This window comes from Pezoporus wallicus, unplaced genomic scaffold (assembly GCF_028554395.1).
Source record: "Pezoporus wallicus isolate ANWC-B61680 ecotype Strahan unplaced genomic scaffold, APGP_CSIRO_Pwel_v1 contig_6644, whole genome shotgun sequence".
Lineage (NCBI taxonomy): Eukaryota > Metazoa > Chordata > Aves > Psittaciformes > Psittacidae > Pezoporus > Pezoporus wallicus.
Genome location: NW_026637098.1, coordinates 1,211,687 through 1,233,491, shown reverse-complemented (window position 1 = coordinate 1,233,491; position 21,805 = coordinate 1,211,687). Strand labels below are relative to the sequence as shown.

Here is a 21,805-nt window from a genome sequence, read left to right as displayed (position 1 = left end):
GAAGATCATAGAATCATAGAAACATAGAATGGTTAAGGTTAGAAAAGACCTTAAGATCTTCTAGGTCCAACCAGAACCCATGTTCTAAAATTCTATTATTCATATTCTAAAATAACTCCAAAAAAACAAAACAGTGAAGTTTAACTTATTTTAGATTGAACGTAAAAAGATTTAAAAAGGACAAAAACTTAAATAAGCACCTAAAATAAGCACCACTATTTTATAGCATCACTAGCATTTAAAAGTGAAAACTAAATGGAGAATGTTCATCAAAAAGTTTATGTCTTATATCCTGGGGATTAAATGCAATGTATAAGAAATGGATCACAGGGACATGGGTAGTGATGGACATGACAGTGCTACATTTATGGAGTCAGTGATGTTAAAAGTATTTTCCAGCCAAAATTAATTTATTATTCTATATATAATGCATCTATACTTATTCTTTCTATTCCTTAATATTTTGATTGAGCTAATTAGATTTCAAATTTCATATAAGGGTGTTTTTTGCTTCCTAATATGCAAGATATTGTTTCAGCCTTACAAACTGTCAAGAAAATCTAATGTATACACAAAATTTACTCCATTAGCCTTGCCATGATGTTGTCTAAAATGGCATTCTCTAAAATTCCAATACAGAATAAACAGATTGCAAGAAAGCGAATACATTTTTACAATCTGCTGTAGTTCCCAAACCAGTCTATTCTGCTTTGTAGAGAAACACCTGGAAAATCTACTTTGCAATGAAAAGTAAGGATGAGGTGTGTGGTATATAGCAAAAGGAGGAGATGCTTTTTCAGTTCCTGCAGTTGTTAGGCTAGAAATAAACCGTGGAAATGGTGATAAGGAAAATTTCACTGTATATATAAAAATAATTATTTATATTTAATATTGGGCTACAGACAGCAGTAAAAGTGCAATATCATAACATTCACCGTTTGATTCAGGTTTGAATAGCACCTCTTAGGTAATGTTGCATTTGAAATCTCTGAACATAGCACTCAGGGGAAATCCAGTCAGCAAGAAAAGAGGAGAATGTGAATGTGCTTGTGAGCTATCCAAGTAACGTGCTGGAAGACTTTGTCCTTGACAAGCACAAAGAAAAGCCAAACACCTGCCTGCCTCTTATCCATTAGCAATTTCTTTTTTATTATCAAACACCTTTGCATTTCAACACATACTTCAGTCTGTACAAGCACTGGAAGAGAACAAACGCTGCTATACTACCACAGTTTGTAAACGTCATGTGTTGATAGCAGACCAGTAATGGGAAAGCTAGCTATTTTTTAGGGGGATCATAAATCCAAAGTAATTTCTAAGTCAATACTTTATCTTACCATCAACATGAGCAGATTTTCCAAACTAGGAAAAAAAACCAAACCAAACAGCTGTTTTTTTTCTTATTGAGAAACAGCATATTTCAGAAATACCTGTTCGCATGAGGAGGATAGAAATTTTAAGGAAGGAATTTTTTATGATGAGGGTGCATCCTGATTCTGGCCAAGATGGAGTTAATTGCCATGTCAGTCATTAGGCTGGATGTGCACAAGAACCTGGGAGGGGACACAGCCAGGACAGATAACCCAAACTGGCCAAAAGGATATTCCATATGACCTCCTGCTCAGCATATGTGAGGTTAATTGGCCAGGGGGAGGCGGTCACTGCTCATGGATGGCCAGCAGGTGGTGAGCAATTGTATTATGCATCACTTGCTCTGAATAGAGTCATAGAATATTGTTGGTTGTATGTTCTTTTATCATCATTATCATCACTGTTATCATTATTATCATTATTATTTTCTCTTCCTTTGCTGTCCTATTAAACTGCCTTTATCTCAACCCATGAATTTACTGTTTTTTGCCATAGTCTCTTCTCCATCAACTAGGGGGTGAGGAGGGAGCAAACAGCTTTGTGGTGCTTATTTTATGGGTAGGGGAAGATCACATTTGTCTTGTCTTAAGACAACGGTGTCTGTTATCCCTCGCAGCTCACCTACCCATGCCTCCAAGGTTGAGGTAGATTTTCATTCCCACTTCCTCATGCCCTGTCCATGATCATGCAGGTAAAACCACATGATGGCCTGTGGTGCGTACTCACTATATCCTCTCTCTTGAGCAGAGGAATGCTTACTAATAGCTGAGATACTGGTCCATAGTGGTGGGGCTTAAGCCAAAACCAGGACAAGGTGGTGAGACCCTGGAACAGGTTGTCCAGAGCTGTTCCCCATCCCTGGAAACATTTGAGGCCAGGATGGATGGAGCTCTAAACAACCTGGACTAGTGGAAGGTGTCCTTGCTTATGTTGGGGGGTTGGACTATAGATGACCTCTAAGGTCCCTTCCAACCCAAACCATTCTATGATTCTATGATGTGCAATGCTAAGCAATGCTGATCTTGATTGGATTACTTATAAGCAATGACTTGCAGGAGGAAATGGTATTTCCACAGTACCCCTCTCATAAATACTGTGCTCATACCAGGAAAGTGAGCTGTAGGATTTTAATGGCTTTTACCAGTAGGAGCACCACAGAAGTCAGTTTCATGCTTTGTTTGAGCTCCATATTTAATTGGAAATAACTGGCAACCATCTCCCCAGTGCACAAGCTTTTCAGGATACAGCTCTAAACCACATCTTCACTGATGCATGTGGTAATTCAGTGGGGTTTTAAAGGAGAAAAATATAGAGTCATATAGTTTGGGTGCTGGGGAAGATCTTTGAATGTATGCTCTGTATTTCCTAATAGGAGCACGAGGTCTTTCCAAAACTGGAATAGAATTTTTGATGAAGTGCCTGGTGGCGAATTTGAAATACCAGCCTGGGGGCCCCAATGAGACATAATTCATTCCAGAACAAATCTAGCTTCTACATCCATTCCTCTAAAGTCGTTATTGACCCAAGGGAAAATGCTCGCCTTAAGCAAGTTTTAATAAAGACTCTGGTAGAGCAGTTTCTGTAGCACTAAATGCGATAATGAGAAACAAGCCACTTAGCTGCAATAGACACAGGACCTGTATATAACCCGAAAGTCAGTTTTCTGAGGTTCTTGGGATTCTTTCCAGAGAGGAAACAGGCATCCAAAAGAGATTTAATTACAGTGCTCACTAATTTGTTACATAAAAATCAGTCAGGCTTAAATGGACCAATATTCTGCTTGTCTTATATGAACATAATTTATTTTAATGCTGTTTCTGTGAAGTACAAATGTCCATAGACTAATCAAGTCTGGGTTCAAAACTAAGGTTTTTACTAAACCAATAAAAGTGTGAACATCTTAATCTGGCCTTAAACATTGCTCTGCTTTAGAACTTTTTGCAGTTCATTTTAAACAGTAAGTGTTTGCATCCTTCTGTGACTGAGCATCAAATAGCATCCCTGATGCTACAGACTGTGTGAAAGTTTCTTATGCAATTACTGAAAACTCAACAACAAAACCTGATAAGCAGCATGTATTCTTCTAAAGTTAGAGATGTATTTATTTTAAAAGAAAATAAAAATCATCTGACCTTCACCATATGCCCCTTTTGAACCATCAACTGCAAAATAAGACCTTGCTAGAAGCAGTGGAAGCTATCTGGAAATTAAACTGCAGTCTTGATACAGACAGATAGAGAAAGGATCCTCTGTGTGACTGTTATGATCATTAGTCTCCATCCAAGGCAGAGCAAGCACAATCTTCTGTGCCTATTGTTGATGTCTGGCATCCATTCACAGAGAGATGCTTTGTTTTACAACTTCAGATTCGACAGGGAAGTATTTCCGTTGTGAAAGTCAGCAGAGAAAAAGGGAGAAACAGACTCCTCTGCATTGATGCTTCGGTAATACAATCGATGGGATGGAATAAAAGCACAAAGAAGATAGGCTGAACATAGTAGCACTTTGAGCGGAATAAGAGATTATTCTGAAGTCTAATAGAACACAGTAACCTCCTGGTCCTACTCTTGCCCTCACCCAAGACAAGCAGCATCTAGATACATCATTACCAAATTCACAAAAAAAAAAAACGGATCATTTTCAACTTTTTAGAAGTTTGATCATGTATTTACGATGCAGAACAGAAACACTTTAACGTGAATGCTGAGGACTTAAGGACTATATGCATTACAGGCAAAACATCAGATGTAAAGCTGCTATGCTGTATTTGCAGCCAACCCATTCAAGTATTCCACATAAAGACAAGTTTTGGGTACTAATCCTTTTTATTAAAACTCCTAAAATATTTTTTAAAGTTATGGAGAAATCAGTGTGTGCTTTATGATCCGGGAGAATCGGTGCTTACAGGCCTGTTCTTTTTCTGCTCTTCTTTTCTTTCAGATACAATTTGAGTTCAAATCAGATACTATGTGGTGTTTTCAATAAAAGTAAAATTGAATCAGGTTTCCCTGCAACCCGTAGCCATTTACATAGAGGAGATAAGGGGGGGGGGCACAGAAAATATTACTAGTTTGAATGGAGATTACATGTCAAGAAGACTGGAGTTGCCATCTACTGGAGTGTGTAAAGAATGACAACTGACATGCAAAAAGCTGAAAGCATTAGTCACAATAACAGTCTATGCACATCGTATATTGCTCCACAACTTAAAAGGAAAGGAAAAGCAAATCTCCAAAGGCAAGGAATTATTCTCCACTCTTAGCTTTTGAGAAGGTGGCAGATGCACGAGGAGGCTGTGTTAATACAATCTAATTTGCCTACAGCTCTTATCCACGTTCAGTAAAAGCTTATATTTATCATTTCTCATCAGAACACGGATAATTCCGCTTGCCAGCTTCCAAAGCACAAAACAATGTCAGAATCTGAAAAGGAAAGAATTGTAAATTCTTCAAACATGAGCATCTAACCGCTGCTGCATTTTTAAACCACCTCTTTTAAACACAAGATGATATTAGGGAATATCTTCAGTTGATAAAACACTGACAAACGTAAAGCCACCTTCTTGGAGTTGCTTATCATCAAAGACAGTTACACCATAGTCACTGTGCAGTTTCAATAATGTGTAATAAGTTCATAGGCAAGAAGAAAAGTATTCACTCCTATGTATGCAGATGATCTAAAGCATATTTCTTTCCTACACACAGGTCTTGCAAAAGACCATTTATTTACATAAGCAAATTAATAAAATAAGGGTTTACAACTCCAGGGCAGTTCAGAGAAGAAAAAAGAAAGCAAGAATGTCCTTCAAGTGCTGTGAATGGAATCACACAAAATTAGCAGGGGGCATGATGATGATGATGACATCTACAGCCTGGAACTTCAGTGTTTTTGTAGATATAAGGACATGTCCCACGTCACCAGACCAAAACCTAGTTAAAAACTGTACACATGCCCTGGGATTCTTTTAAAGCAGCTTATTATTGGCTCATATTGAGTGAAGATATTTGTTAGTCTCTTACTAAACATGGAGTATGAAGTGACGGGACAGAAGTATCTGACATGTGAACTATGTTATTATGATTAATGGAGTATATATATTAAGCGTTATTTCTCTAGAAAACGTCAGATTGAATAATTACTGGAATTAATCCCAAAGGGCTTGAGAAAATGTTCTGCCCACTTTCAAGTCCCATTTTTATCACATTTTTCTTTTGACTAGAGGGCGATCTTTAATTGCAGTTTTAAGTAAAACAAGTCCTGTGAGCAATTCATCAAATCTTATGAAAAATGATGCATTTCTCTAACAGTCCTTGAAAGTGGCTTTTACTTTTTACCCTCATCTCCAGGCAATATAGCAAAATCCAATCAATAAATAAACTGGTTTTGTTCAGTCTCTGAAAAAAAAAGCAGTCTGCTGTCCCTGTTTTTCATGCATCAGGTTAGGTATAGAAGATTCTAGAATTGATATATTGGGATATTACTGGCAATATTATTAAGATAAGTAGGGAACAGATGATAGTTTTATTTGGTCTCTTGGATTTCTTAAATCTAATCAGTATTTAATGGGTACAACAGTGCCAGAAAATCCACAAAGTCAGAGAACACATCTCAAAGGACTCTGAGCTGAATGTGTTTCAGGGAAGTACCCCAAGGTCAGCATTACTTTGCAGAGCTGCAGAGGCATCCAACAGGCTCCATGGTCCAGCTGGTCATGCAATAAATGCTTTTATAGCTGTTGTCAATATGACTTTCTTTGGGCAGAAGGTACAGAAGCAAAGACTTCCCAGCTTCATCCCTCTAGAAACAGGGAAGCTTTTTCCCAATACATCTTCAATCTCTCATAATGCTTACTGCCTTCATGGCCCTCATGCCATGAAAATAGCTAAAAGTGACTTCAGCTGACCTAACATCAGTGCATGGTCCAAGCTCAACTGGTAAAACAGACTGCAGAAGATGAAATGAAAAACCCTTGGTTGTATAGATTACATGTGTGGGAGCACTGTAATTCATCAATTCTTGCCTCAAATACCCAGGCTATGTTGCTTACTGTCATATTCCTTATTCCTGTCATATTCCTTATTCCAGCAAAAGACAGGTCATTATACAGAGATATAGGAAGAGAATCCCTGAAATTAAGAGCTGAAAACATACCCCCCCCCCCATAGATGTAGGAAGAACAAAGGCATAGAACAAGCAAAACAATGATATACAATTAGAAGCAAAGTGAGGATCAGGACACACAGGGTTGTTATTTTTTTTTTAGATAAGTATCTTTAATGCCCCTCTGCTCAGACACTGCTGCTTCCAGGTTTTTAAGTACAGAAATGATGCCCATTTGCCAATCTTGCTCACCTTCTGATCTTCTCTTGGCATATTTGGCAATCATCACCACAGCTTCCTTAGGCACATTTTGGCCCATACCTGCCAATTCCCCAAATGGGTCCCTGCTGAGCAACTGGTGATGGCAGTACAGATTTTGGGGGGCTGAAGAATGGTGTTGAGGGAGACTGGGAAGCAGCTTGTCTGCTCATCACCCACAGGACTGGGGGGAGAAGGGGAAACACTGGGTAAAACATTCTGTTGGACATAAGCCCTCAGCCAGCATTTACAAACTGCATCAAAGAGGTGCAGAGTTCAGGAGTTTTACAGCAATGATTTCCCACATTTTTAGGACTGCTGTTAGGAACGTTACGATGCAATCATGAAAAATGGTTATTCTTCCACAGTCGTGCATGCAACATAGAGCATCCACTTAAATAAACACCTTTTCATAGACAAAAATCTCTGAATAATGGGCGAAGAACTACAATATATCTTGAGTCACAGGCATTTCACAGATACTGACCTTTGATTTTGATTTAGAGGCTCTAACTAATAAAGCTTGGCTCTACACCAAATCTGAAGAAGAAAATCAAGCACACTCTTGTCAAATTATAATTAATTTGCACGACAAAAAAAGAGCAGAAGTAAGCCAAGCATTTTTAAAAATGGTCTCCAGAATTCACAACACACAGTAAAGTGTCCTGTATCTTGAAAAAACAGGCGGGTCTTTGCCTGCCTTCTCAAGCTGATTACGCATCTTTTCATTGAAAATATAAATTGAATCTAAAGAAACAATAAGCTCTTCATTTTACAGCATTATTAAAGATTCAGAACTACAGCAGGAGGAGAGGAAATATGATTCTGAAACATATCTGATGGAAATCCCACAGCTTTCTTACTATTTACCCCCAAATCTGCCTTTTCACCTTTAAAAGCATATATAATGTGAGGGTAATTTGCATTCATATAATTGAATGTATGTTGAGAATGTGGTTTGCATATGCCTTCGACAGCTTTGCAGGTAAATTCAGGACCTTTGAATATGTTATTAGAATTTGCCTTTCTATACATTCATTGAGAATAATGGAGCAACAAGTCTTGATTACATTGTACATTTCTTCCTTATAAAACATAAAAAGCCTTTAGCACAGAGACATAAATACACTGAAATAAAACCAAACAGAAAGGCACATTTCAAAGGCTGCCATTGGATCTCACAAAATTGGCTGTTGTGCAAAGCAGGGTTTCTAAGATTACATACACACTACACACAAACCACTCCTACCATATGAAACCGTTGAGTATCGCCTGAGTATTTTTAAGTTGTTTTTTCTTCACAAAAAGGTCAGGTTATTCTCTTTTTTTAGAAGGCATGACTATCTTTTGTTATGCTTTTAAATATGTCCTTCCGAGACTCCTGACCTGTGAATATTCCTCTTAGACATTACATCAGTTGCAAATGATACGTAATGAAGCCATAAATATTTCAGGTAGTCAACAAACCGTCTTCTTTAAGTCTGCAAAATCGCAATGACTTCTGTCTGAAATGTGGGGTTTCAACATGGTTTCTGCATTCTTACTTCTGGGTATGAGATAATGATTCAGATTCCCTCTATTCTCCCAATAAGATGCAATACACAAGCAACCAGGATTTCAACACATTTTATCCTGAGTTTTCCCATCAGATTATGGATATCATCAGAACAGAAGGATGGAAACATAAAAATCCTGCCTTCTCTATCTGCCAAAATATACTGAGAAGCACACATAACTGAGAATAATACAGTCTGCCAAAGATCTGACTGCCTGTTCGCTATAGGCTCTCTGCTATGGTCCAACATCTATTTCCATGACTACATAGTCTAGTTCATATTGTTCAGGTATTTAGAAAATCCAGGAGTCAGATCTAAGAACATTTCAGATTTTTTTTTTCTAGGTAACAGTATCCAAAAGCAGAGCTTCCCTGCAAAACAACCCCTTTGGGAGTAAATTCAAAAGACACCCTCTGTGATAGAAGAGAACCCAATAAAAGTCTTTCTTTGATTTCAACATACTAGTTTAGCAACCACTTTATCACCAACCTATATTTCTTGAAACAATGTATCAGCAAAGGCCAGCATAGAGTTTTTGTCTTTTCTGGAGCAAAATAAACAGATTAAGAACAACTGATTGTCTAATACTGAGGAGAACAGATTTTCTGCTCTGGGAAAATTTTCCAAGAGCAGTTCATCCATTTGTAAAAAGACTTTCCAGGAGCCTGCCAGGAGCAGCTTTTAACTTATTTATCCCAGCTTTTAATAACTGATTTCATAAATTCCTCTCAATTCTGTCTACTTCCTGCACCTTGAAATCCTAAAGTTTTTCTTGCCACTTAAGTTGTATCATTGATAAAAAGAGTGAATTCTTTTACATCAGGATGGTTATCCTAACATAACAGGAATGACTTCTCTACAGCAGGAGTTTGCTGGCACGGTTATACCTCCATCCCCAGGTCAGGCTTTGCAACTTTCTGAGCAACAAAAGTTATTCTGGGGAAGAACATAAAATCCCAGTAAATCATGAACACATGATGGGTTTAGGGCCATAACCAGTATGGCTACAGGAAAGATTTTTCACAGTCTAAACCAGCCCTAATATTCTGTCACTTTGTAGTGTATTCATTGTTGAATCATCATCCAACCTCTTTCAGCCTTGATGAATCTGAGTAAATACACCAAGGTCAACCAACCAACCAACCAACAAGAGCCGCAGTAGCGTCAATATTCATCTTGGATTAGATACATCCATGTAAGAACAGAATCCTTTCAATGAAAAGGAGTCTTAAAACACAAATGAAAGACCATTTAGCACTACAGCTTATTAAAAACAATCTTTACAGATAAGCTGTCACTGACAGAAGAGGGGAAAGTAGACCTATTTAAGTGTATGAATAAGCTGTGGCCCTCTTTGCTCTCAAGCTAATTGGAAATCAATTACAGTTCATTTGCTGCCACTTCCAGAAATGCCTGGGAACGTCTTGAGACAAACCTTTCTGGAGTGTCTAGCTTAGCATTTCTGGAGGGGGAACTAACTGATTTTCAATTAAATATGACTAACTAAAACTTTTACAGTTGCTAATCATTGCACTCTACACATGCTCCCCCCAAGACTCCCAAGACATTTTTAGAGATAGATATCAGCAAGAGTTAATTTAAAACCAAGCTTTAAATTGCCACCCTCCCTATAAACCAGGAGTTCAAACAACCCAGTAACTTGACTGTCACATACTAGTCTTTGCTTAATCAGGATGCTTCAGCAACGTGGTGATGAATCACAAAAGGATCGCTTTTACTTCTTGTCATTTTTCCATTATAGCTGGACATTCACAAACACTAATACTGTCTAGAGCTTTGACAACATGTCCAGAAATCCATAGCAATTTCACAGATACTTTAAGAGAGCCAGTAACTCTTTAGTTTATTCAAGTAGTCCACCAGTAATGAACAGAGGAGAGAGACACTTCATCTTACCACTGATATATTTTCCTACACATCGACATTTCTGCACTGCATTGACAATTCTGACATAGGTTTCTTCCGTGAGTGACTTTGCAGAGCTATACATGACTACTTGCTATTGAATGTGGCTGAAGATGAGAATGGAATGACTGCAATGAGACAGAAAAGTGTCTATCACATTGTCAAAAACAATAAGGTGATTTACATAAGAGTATCTGTTATGCAAAGGTAGTAACAAATCCAATGTGTCTGTTCTGCATTACAAGAATTGAATGGCAGTTATCACTTGGACACCTGGAGACACCAGGAATATTTTGGTCAAAGCTTGTATAATATAGTGCGTTTTTATATTGACTAAAAGAGACATGTTACATAGGTGATGGACTCCTTGTCAGATGAAACCCTAAATTCAACACAGAAGGGACAGCTGGCCAAATGTCAGGGATGACCGAGATGTAAGTACCAGAGAAAACCAGATTTACTTTGCTTTACTCTGAGTCGTGTTTTCTTCTTCCCTTTTCTGTTTTTAAATTTTTCCTTTATACAAAATGCCATGGTTCAGTGCACTCGAAAATTAAAGACTACCATGTAAGATCAAGGTTTGAGTCTGTCCATTGATGAGAGGAAATTAAAATCACCACTAAAAACCCCACTTTTTATTATACTGATAGAAACCACTCAGAAAATACCAGAAGGAAGAAATACACTTGGTATTTAATATACTGTTTTGTCTTTTCATATGTTGCTGGTTAATTTAGTGAACAATGTACATATGCATAGTTAGACATTAGTGGCCAGATTCACACCTTATTCACTCTGTCCCAGCCTCATATGTACTGGATGGAACACTCAGGCAGGTAGGCACAAACTAGGTAATGACAGTCAATACAAGGAATTAGGAAGAAAGAAATGATTCTGAGGCTACTTAAACGATACGTGACAGTAACCTGAACACAATATTAGAACTGTGTAGTCTAAATACCGTGGAAAAATGCTTTCCTTTTTCAACCTGAACAATTCTGACATTCACTGCAGGGGTTGCCAGGGAATTACACTTGTCATGACTACAAGAAATAGCTTACCAGCTAAACTTCCTAAAACTTTACTCCTATTGTTCTTCTCTAACCTACTTTTTCATTGATTTAATCAATCTCCCTTAAACACATATAAACTTAGGCTGCACTTCTTACAATGTTTTATAATAGCACATTTAATAAAGCTAATTTAAATCTGCTAATTTATAGAGATTTGCCAGAGGCTTTGAAACTTCAGAAAATGTGTAAACCTAACAGTTTAGCTGTGATAACAGCTCAGACAGTGGAAATTAAGTCCTTTGCATTACAATCATGTTCAAAGTGGATTCCTAGTTTTATTAAAAAAAAAAGTACATTTCAAAAGTATCAAAGAAAACCAAATTTACAAAGATATTTCAGGGCTAAGACCTTTATTGACCCAAGGTGGTCTTTGCAGATCCACGTCCCACAGTTCTTGAAGTTGGTCACTACTCTGCCTCAACATTGCAGCCTCAAACACATCTTGAGGTCTCTCATTTCAAGACTACGTGGAATCTTTCCTACAGAGTTCGGAAAAAGAAAAGCAGAGTCATCATGCAACAGACCTCTGACAGAGCTTCGAGACATGCTTAGGGCCATTAATTCTAGGTCCCTAATTCTGATTGTCAGTCTCACAGCTGATACTAGATAGGTCTGCTACTGTCTGCTCTAATTTCTCCCTCTGGAAACCAAATGATAATGGATTATATGCCAGTGTGGGACTAGGCAGATTGGTTAGATTCCAAGATGTATCCCAGGTGATAGCAAGAAGAAGCAGTGAAAAAAATAAGGTATTCAGCTCTTCACAGTGATGCATCAAGGAATTTCATTCTTCATTTTATACATAGCATTTAGATGTAACTAAGCAATCATTATCATCCCCTGATTTGCAAAAAATGTCAGCTTCCCTTGAATATATAGTTCAATCTTTTTTAGGGCTGCTGTTGCAGATCTCTCCTCAGATTGTTACATGGGAGAAGGCATTAAGACCTCCCCATGAAGGCTTGCAGGATTGCAGTCTCTTAAGGGATACAACCTTATCACTTTGAAGCTTTTTTTGGTATATGTAAAGTTCAAGTAATCTTTTTATTTCTTTTTCCCTGTTAATTGCACCAAAATATTCAGAAATGCAATCTGGAATAATTACTGGAAAAGGATTTTTTAGTCTTGTCTGCTTCAGTGCTCTTTCTCTTGGTTCTGTCATTGCTGTCCTTCTTGTTTTTGTGTACTGAGAAACAGAATTAAGGTGTACTGCAACCAGTGGACACTTGCATAAATAGGCTGCTTTGAATAAAACAGCACGATCGTGGGAGAGGAAAACCATATTCAGCTTTCCTGCCCGAATGCTAACACATATACCAGGTTCATAAACTATTAAAGCATCGTATTTTTTACTCTGAGACCACTAAAATGCAAGGGCTGTGAATAGCAGAAAAATGTAAATAAACTGAATGGGGAGCATGAAAGCACATTGATTCCCAGGTTCTGAAACCACAGTCAAAATGGTTTATATTTGTAACTTATTTAAAGACATTTTGGCTAACATATTTATAATTAATCTCCCTCACACGTTCTTATGCCCGAGAGCTTAAGTTTTCCAGGACTTCTGTAAAGCAACTTTTACTGCATCAGATTACTGCATTCCTTGATCTCGAGCAGTACACACTCCCAGCAGCCAGCCACACTCAAACACAAGGAACAGCACTAGGATTTCACAGCTCTGCAACAGATGCTTCAAAATAGATTTCTTTTTAAATTAATAAGATTGTGAACAAGAAAGCAACTATCATGATTTTGCCCTGCCTCCAGCATTTCACAACCGATGCTGACTTAAAATTAGCACAATCCTCTGCAATACTTGTATTTCCATGTGAAACTTCTTCATAGCGAATTCCTGCAGAATTGTGAGCTGTCAGCTCTGATCACATTCACCAGCACACAGGCATTAGACTCTATTTCACAAGAGGAAAAGATGGCCAGTGTATTCCTGACAGAAGTATCATAGATTTTTTTCAGTCAGTCAAAATTACAGAGAGAGGGCTCATTGTCAATGCATTTCCCATAGATAATGAGGACTGCAAATTACCAGGCAAGGATCTTTTTTTGGTACACAGAACAAAAAAACGAGCACGATCTGCAGAACTTAGGAACTAATTGGGTTTCAAACCCCTTTCTTAGCATGCTGCCGACACGGTCAGAGTAACCTATACGCTGATCTTATTCCAAAGGCACAGTAATCTTTATGCTGTAAGAATTAAGAGTTTAGAGTGCCGGAGCATACACTGCAAGAAAAAAAAAAGAAGCCTTTAGGAAAGGCATGTGCTGAACACACACAAAATATGCAGGATGGAAAAAGACCAAATGTAATTAAAGCTTATATGAAACCAGACATTCCTATTTGCAGAGCTCTGGCTGCATTTCTATGAGAAAGAATGCACAGAATTTCAAATCATGCTCTAATTAGACAATGTCAGAAGAAAAACACATTCTTCCCCCCCCCCCCCCCCCATCCTTCCATCCACCGCACTCTCCCACCCCAAGACTCCAAAAGGCAAATCTCATCATCAGAATTAGAGAGAAAAAGCAATCCAAAGATGCTGCTTTACATATTCCTTCCCAAACCAAGAAACCGAGTATCTCCCTCTCCCGGCTAATAGCTTATAAATTCAGTCTTTAAACAAAAGCAGGAAAAAAATGAAAAGAATCCTATTTCTCAAGCTTCCTACTTAGCACTGCCTCGCTTTTGATGATTTGTGCGGCTGTGTGTGCGTGCCTGTTTGAGAAATGGCGAGATAGGCTTAAAGTATTTTCCATTTCATCAAAGAGCATATATTACTTTCCTGGTTCGCTCCAGTGTTGGTTTTATGCCCACCCCTTTTCAATCTGCCCATGTCTGAGATGCACAGTGCAGGCGTACAATCATGAGCAGCTTACGACACTCAGTGAACACTAGGTGCCTCTGCATGCTCTAGCAACATACTGCTCAGCTGAAGGGAAGGGATTCTTGCTGTCTCTCTCTGCTCTAAGCATCACCTAACAAGCAAAGCGAACAAAGAATGGGAAATAAAGCTACCCTTAGCCGGTCAGTGAATGAATGGTAATCTCTCTATGGAGTAAAGGTTGTGCCGGTCAATGGTCGTTGCAAATGATGGACATTAAACAGATTGACAAATCCTGTGGAGTCGTTAGTACAGAGTTTGGAGTTTTTTTCACGCCACAGTGTTAACTGCAGAGAAAAGGACAGAGGGAGAAGGAGAAGATCAAGCTCATGTACATAGTTCTGAAACTTGCAGGTCCTAGGAGTCAGCTAAAAAGCTAGCTGGACAAGCCTTTCGCTCTTTGAGCAGAAGCAAAGTGAGACATTGTGAGCTTGCCAGCCTTGCACAAAATTGAAAGGGACTGAATTTGTAGCACAGAGGGGTCTTTTTTAGCTCTGCATATAATTAGTCCAAACACAAAGGAAGCAACTGAATGGAGGTTGTCACTCTCTGGAAAAGGGTGGGTAAGACACTTTTTAATTAAATTCTTTCATGAAGAAAGATTTTTTTTTTCCTTTGCCGCAGCATTTAACATGAACAAAATCACTATCATTTTACCTTTGAATGTCTGTGAACTTTAATGCTGCACAGCTCCTGCATGCTGTAAAGTGAAATATTTGCCTCTGTGTTTGCTCTGTTTGCTGTTTTGCTTTGGTTTTCTGCCTCGGTTTTGGGTTTTTGGGGGTCTGGGTTTGTATTTTTTATTTTTGTCTTTTTCTTCTTTCTTTTTTTTTTTTTTCCTTAAATAAAATATGATGTAGAATTTGAAAAAGATTCAATGGACATTCTCAAGCATATTTGGAAATATCCTTGCTAATGGATTTCCTTCTTATTGGTCTCTGTTTAAACTGGCTGCTGAGGAAGCCCCCGGGGTTGATATTGTGTACGCTGGGTATCTTTTCTAAAATGCTTCCAGCTGTGAATAGTGGGTGTCCACAGCTATGTCGGTGTGAGGGCAGGCTTTTGTACTGTGAATCACTGAATCTTACAGAGATGCCTCGCAACCTGTCGGGCATGATGGGCTTGTCTCTGCGGTACAACAGCCTTTCAGAGCTGCATGATGGACAGTTCACAGGGTTAATGCAGCTCACGTGGCTCTATCTGGATCACAATCACATTTGCTCAGTGGAGGGGAATGCCTTTCAAAAATTGCGGCGAGTTAAAGAGCTCACCCTGAGTTCCAACAAAATAACCCAACTGCCCAACACCACTTTCCGACCCATGCCAAACTTGCGCAGTGTGGATTTATCATACAACAACCTACAGTCTTTGGAGCCTGACCTGTTCCACGGGCTGAGAAAACTCACAACTTTGCACATGCGGTCGAACGCCATCAAGTTCGTGCCAGTGAGAATTTTTCAGGACTGTCGCAGCCTGAAGTTTCTAGACATAGGATACAATCAGTTAAAGAGCCTGGCTCGAAACTCTTTTGCGGGCTTGTTCAAACTCACTGAGCTGCACCTCGAGCACAATGACTTGGTGAAAGTCAATTTAGCCCATTTTCCCAGGCTCATCTCCCTGCAGTCTCTCTGCCTGCGAAGGAATAAAGTTACCATTGTAGTAAACACTTTGGACTGGATATGGCAACTCGAGAAACTGGATCTCTCCGGCAACGAAATCGAATACATCGAACCTCACGTTTTCGAAAGTGTACCTCACCTCAAATCCCTGCAGCTGGACTCCAACCGGCTGACCTACATCGACTCCCGAGTCCTCGACTCCTGGAAGTCCCTCACTAGCATCAGCCTTTCTGCAAACGCTTGGGATTGCAGCCGTAACGTTTGCGCCCTGGCCTCCTGGCTGAGCACCTTCAAGGGTCGCTACGACAGCAACCTGCTTTGTGCCACCCCTGAGTATGCACAGGGTGAGGATGTTTTGGACGCGGTCTACGCCTTCCACTTGTGTGAAGACACAACAGACCCGACGAGTGCGAACACCCTCTCCCCGGTAACAAACAACAGCGACCAAACGTTCAGCTATGGCTCGGCCACCGCCACGTACGACGTGCAGGACGGCGACGAGGACTGGACAACATACGCCATCACCGTCACCATGCCCGGCGAGAACTCGGAGAACGCCGTTCAGATTCATAAGGTGGTGACGGGGACCATGGCCCTGATTTTTTCCTTCCTCATCGTGGTTTTGGTGTTGTACGTCTCCTGGAAGTGCTTTCCAGCCAGCTTAAGGCAACTAAGACAGTGCTTTATAACACAGCGCAGAAAGCAGAAGCAAAAACAGACCATGCATCAAATGGCTGCCATGTCAGCCCAGGAGTATTACGTTGATTACAAACCCAACCACATTGAGGGAGCCCTGGTGATCATTAATGAGTATGGATCTTGTTCCTGTCACCAGCAGCCAGCGAGGGAATGTGAGGTGTGATTTTCCTTGGGGATTTAAACAGTGTGCAACCAAATAACAGCGTGCAGGCAGACGGTGGCACGAGGTGGGGGGGGGTGGGTGGGTTGCTGTGCTTGGCTGGTGATTTCTGATGTGCTCCTCTGCCGAAATTGTTAAGAGGGGCTGTCTAAAAGACTTGATATTTTAGCTTTATCTTGTCTTAAAAACCTTCAGGACAGTCAATCTTAAGATTTCATATGCTAATAACTCCCTTTGAAGATCTGTCAATATTCAGGAATCTGAGAGTGTAAAAAGGTACCAATTATTGATCTTTTGTAAACTAAGAAAACTGTTTAAAATAAAAACAAATAGCATTTACAGTTTTTACAGACTGGTGTATATTACATGACTTGTTCCCTGTATACAAAAATGCAACAGTTTAACCTCTTTTTCTCTTCATTCTGAGTGTTGAAATGAAAGTCTGGGAGCAAAGAAGCCACGTAAAATAGAAAGCTTAAAATTAACCAGATGGCTTCACACTGTAATTAGCACACGTTCACTTACATCATGTTACTGAAGATATGAAGCATGATACTGGAATTATATTTTTGTTAATGTGCTACCTGTAACTGGATGTCAGTACAACAAGGAGCCAATGCACCTCAGAAAGGCTAAAGTTTTGACTGTCTCCCTGGGACAGGATTTCTGAGGATTTTTAAGTACAGCTCACTTGTTCGTTGCTGTAAGATCCATAAAAAACTGCATCCTAACCCCTGAAAGTATTTTGTATCAAAACTGATTATATTGCAAAGTCTCACTAAAATAAAACATCCAACTACACCCAAAATGACCAAATCACTGCCAAAATGTCCTCAGCATAATTTCCCTTAAAGTAAAAAGGACAGAAAACTTCTAAATTCAAGGGTTTTTACTAGCATTTTCCACTTCTATGCTTGTTTTGACATATGCTAAGAGTAAAGAAACCCTTGCTTTGTGCACTGTGGTGCCATGGTGAATGGAGAAGAGGAAAAGCTATTTGATTCTCAGTGGTGAAACCTATGTGTCTTTCAGGAGTAAAAGCTTGGCTCTAACACTGTCAGAGTAAGACAGAGTTATTAGAGCATACTTCTGGGTCCTATAGTAAACTGCTAGCAAAGCCTATGTCGTGTCTTCATTTTCACCATCAGCCTTCACTAACAAAACCACTCTAAAATCTCTGCAGAGGCTGAAAGTATACAAAACCTCCTTACTAATGACTGATGAATGGAACTGATGGATATAAGCAGTGATTTAATAATGTGGAATCACAGAGCTGTTTTATCTGACTGCCCTTAAATAAAGCCTTCCTTTCCTTGTATTTTGGATTTTTCATTCCAATATGTGAACAACCTACTGATTGATCTTTTCAACAACTCCTCTCATACTAATGAAGACGAGGTAGTTTTATAACATGAGGCAGAGCATCTTGAAATTTTCTTCATACAGCATGACATGCTAATAAATTGTTATGGGTAATGCATTGGGTAACATTTCTATGCTTTGTACATATTTTTGTATCTTTAGGTTACCACCAGTAGGGGAAAAATCAGAAATCTAACATGTATTTTCATTTATTACAGGTTTTTTCTTTTTTATAGCATCAAAGTGCCACCTACTCTTAAAAGGCTACAGCAGACTTAGAAAGCAGAAAATAGGCACAGAATAAATGATTTCTTTTCCCTGCACAGCAGGTTTTAGCCATCAGCTTTGAATGTAAAGAGTGAATTTCATATTTTTTTCTGACTGACACTATATTTAAGGAGTCAGAATTTATTTCCCCCTATTTTTACATCTCAAGTTGTTTAATATTAAATATGACCATAAGCAAAATATGTAGTTACGGAGACTATACTGTCATCTGTGAAAGCAATGAGATTATGTATTGGGAGAGGACCTTTACATAGAAAATGCAATGCAAATCAAGTGCTTTTATACTAAAGGCAGTGAAAATTCACCCACAGCCTTGAAACAAGCTGGCACTGGTAAAATTCGGCTTTTGTCTCTTTAAACAAATGCATATTTCTGATTTTATGCCTCAAACCCACAAAGGCCTGATCTATCCTGAAACTCCCAAGTGGTACGAGGGCTTGAGTGTCCATGTACAAACTTGCCAGTGAGGACAGAGACTAGACACAGAGCCCCTTGTCTCTTTGGGGGGTGCTTTCATATTTTAAGAGAAAATACTTTACACCATGTTAACTGAGGGCCAAACTATATGTATTTTTGCCATTAAACCCTTCTCTGAAATCAATAGGGAATTTAACTGTGAAAAATTGGCTCTCTAACTTTGGACTACATGTTCTTCAAATCAACATGCAGCACTGCAGCCCGAAGCACTGGTTACAGCTAGTTGCCAGGAAGCTTGCAAAACCATCTGAGATTGTTAAAATATTGTCTGCCTATGGTAATAAAAATATATGTATTATGTTTACTTCCATACTGACCCCCTGTTGCTATAAGGAATCATGGTTTTACCCTGTAAATCTGATGTAAAACTGATACTAACAAACAATCATCCCATGGTTGTATTTCTATGTATTTTTAGCAGATTTGTGGGTTGTATTTTAAACACACTAGTGATTGCACCCCTCTGGAATTATTCCTGCTGTTTATTGGTGTTAGCAACCTCAAGCTACATTTGCAAAGACGTGAGCAATTCCATCTCTGGAATTTATTCTCCTCTGTGCTTCATGCATCTTGCATTGACAGCTCAAGTAAACTGAACAGCACATTTTTCTTTAAAGGTGCAGTGATTTCTTAAATGAGAGCTGATTTTGGTATTGCCTGTTGCCATTTCTCCTGAAGAGAAGTAATGACCACCGATGACTTGCCACCCTTAGCAGGATGATGGACGGATCCTCCACACAGAGCACAGAACTTATTTAACTTCAGAAACCCATGTATTTCAAAATCCTCAGGCAGAAATCTTTTCTAAGGGTAGGTATCATACAGAGACAACCCCCTCATGATCTCTAGAGGATATCTGGAGACCTTGATACCCTCTGAATATTTACCGGTGGAAAAGAAGGGTGTCACTGCTACCACATGGCATGAAGGCGTTCCACACTGTATCCACATCTAGTCTGAAAGCTTACATGAAATACATGTGGGTAATAAAGAAATGAAAGAGCAAGTATTTAATTTCAACCCAGCTATTGCAAATCCAGTTAGTCATCCTGCTCCAGGCTGCTTACATTGGTATATATGAGAGTTATTATATTTGTATTGCATTTATAGCAACTGCACGGGCAAATTTTCCCTAACTCATTCTTCCATATTTCGTGCTCATCACCTGCCCAGAGATATGTTATTCCCTCTATTTTGATGCCCTTATTCTGGTTTATGAAATGGCTCCAAAATCAAAAGGAAGAAGAAAAAAGATGCTTTTGGGGTTAGTTGTGACAGTGTTTTGTTCAGGAGATGCTTGGGGAATATCAAAGGATGGAAAATATGTTAAATATTCCACTTTTAATGTTCCACTTAATAGGACTAATCTCCCTTTTATAACTGGGTAATTAACATGATTTTCTTTATGTTCAAGTGTCTTTTAACATAGAAGGGAGAGTGAAAGGCAAGCAAAAGAACTACTTTTTTTTTTGAGGATGGTTAACACTAGCAGTGATATAGATCTCTAATATGCAATCTCTTGCTGCTAACATCAATACACACTCACAGTGTGCCCTGTGATGAAGGAACTGTTGCTGTGTATGCTTTGGATGTATATAAGGGATGATTTATTTTCCTTTCTGTCTTTTTTCCTTCCTTTCTGTACTACTTTAAAAAAGAGAAAAGTGATATGAAAGCACAGGTTCAATGCTAACGTACCACATTCTGTTTCTGGTCTGAATATGTAAAATACAAAGAAATTCTGTGTTAAAGCTGCAAATTCCCTCCTTTACCATGCTGTTTGAGTACTGCAGAGGGTTAGACTAAGGGTACGACTTGTTCCTCCATGTGCACAGCAATAATGTACCAGTCTGAAGATGCAGTTGCACGCCTGGTCCATAACTGCCTTGCATACGTCTGCCAGAGAAACATCATTAAGGATACCTAAGGATATTTTTGTATGCTTTAATATAGTCTGTATGTTTTTACGGCTAAGGCATTGGAGGGCATTTAAAATGAGTGTCTGATCATTTTCCTTGGTTCTGATAAAAAAGCCCCTCATTTGCTTTTGAGATGGACTCAATTTGTTCCTTGTCTGTGTCTCATTCTGCATTAATAGCAAAAGGACACTTTGAATAGCCCTCCCCTTCCCCCAGCTTCTCCAGTGGTATTCAGAATGGCAAATATGTAGGACTATTTAATCGGGAAGCTTATTTCTAGTGCTATAATGATAATAACAGTAATAACAATAAGAGAAATAAAGAGGAGACAAAAGATGAGAGAAAAGACTGGGGTAACAGCAACTAGATTGGGTTTTTACTGGATTCCTTTTCTTGTTTAAAGCTGGTGAATCTAAAGGACTAGCACTGATGAAAAAAGCAGGACTGAAGGTGGTGCAGAAAGCATCTTTAAAAACTTTGCAGGCAGGGATGAAACAGCTTCTGGACAGGAAGGTACGGTACCAAATAGCTTCATTAAGCAAGAAAGAGAAAAGGAAAGGGGTGAAGGGACAGGATGAAAGGGAAGATGAGAACTGGTGAGAAGGCAAGGGGACCACTGTGCACAAAGGGAAAATGAGATTCCTTCCAGTGTCTTCACTTCCCATGTTAAGACTGTGGCAAGGACAACAGCAGAGATTCAAGCAAGATACCCAGCAGCTCTCTTTCCCTATCTCTCCCTGTCTTTTCAAAGTCAGTCACACACAGACTCTCATTGACAGAGGCGCAGGGGGACATGCTTTCCCAAACACGCACGCACGTAGCCCCGTCATTTCCTCTGCCACCTTTCTGCTCCCTGGGAGCACAATGTCCCCCTCATCCATCATTATGTTTGCTGAAGTCCAGCACTGTTCCTCTTCCATTAATTTTTTTGGCTGGACTTCTTAGCTCTGCTAGTCACATTTCATCACAGACTTTCCAGAAAATCAGACTTTTCTACCCAAAATAACTCATCTTTTTTTTTAACCCCATTGCTTAAGAAACCGTCATCTAGAGGGAAGAGTGATCTCAAGCTACAGCAGATTCTCCTGCTAATTATATCC

The 21,805-nt window shown here is 39.2% G+C and overlaps 2 protein-coding genes across 3 annotated transcripts in view; one reads left to right on the top strand and one right to left on the bottom strand.

Annotated features, from left to right (window-relative positions):
- The window catches only part of CTNNA2 (catenin alpha 2), a 503,340-nt gene that overhangs the window by 140,092 nt on the left and 341,443 nt on the right, over nucleotides 1-21,805 (bottom strand). Inside the window, exon 1 of one of the 2 annotated variants that reach the window (XM_057403218.1) lies at nucleotides 13,969-13,987. The exons of the other annotated variant lie outside the window; for it this stretch is intronic. The gene's annotated coding sequence lies outside the window, so the exon portion shown is untranslated. Of the gene's footprint in view, nucleotides 1-13,968; nucleotides 13,988-21,805 lie in introns of those variants that run through there. 2 annotated transcript variants of the gene reach the window in all.
- Nucleotides 14,154-17,977, top strand: LRRTM1 (leucine rich repeat transmembrane neuronal 1). The gene is made up of 2 exons (XM_057403219.1): nucleotides 14,154-14,740; nucleotides 15,042-17,977. Exon 2 carries the CDS (start codon nucleotides 15,097-15,099, stop codon nucleotides 16,660-16,662), a length of 1,566 nt encoding a protein of 521 aa, XP_057259202.1. The 5' UTR covers nucleotides 14,154-14,740; nucleotides 15,042-15,096; the 3' UTR covers nucleotides 16,663-17,977.

Coding starts and splice junctions, on each gene's coding strand:
- LRRTM1 (XM_057403219.1), top strand. CDS start 15,097: ATGGATTTCCTTCTTATTGGTCTCTGTTTAAACTGGCTGCTGAGGAAG.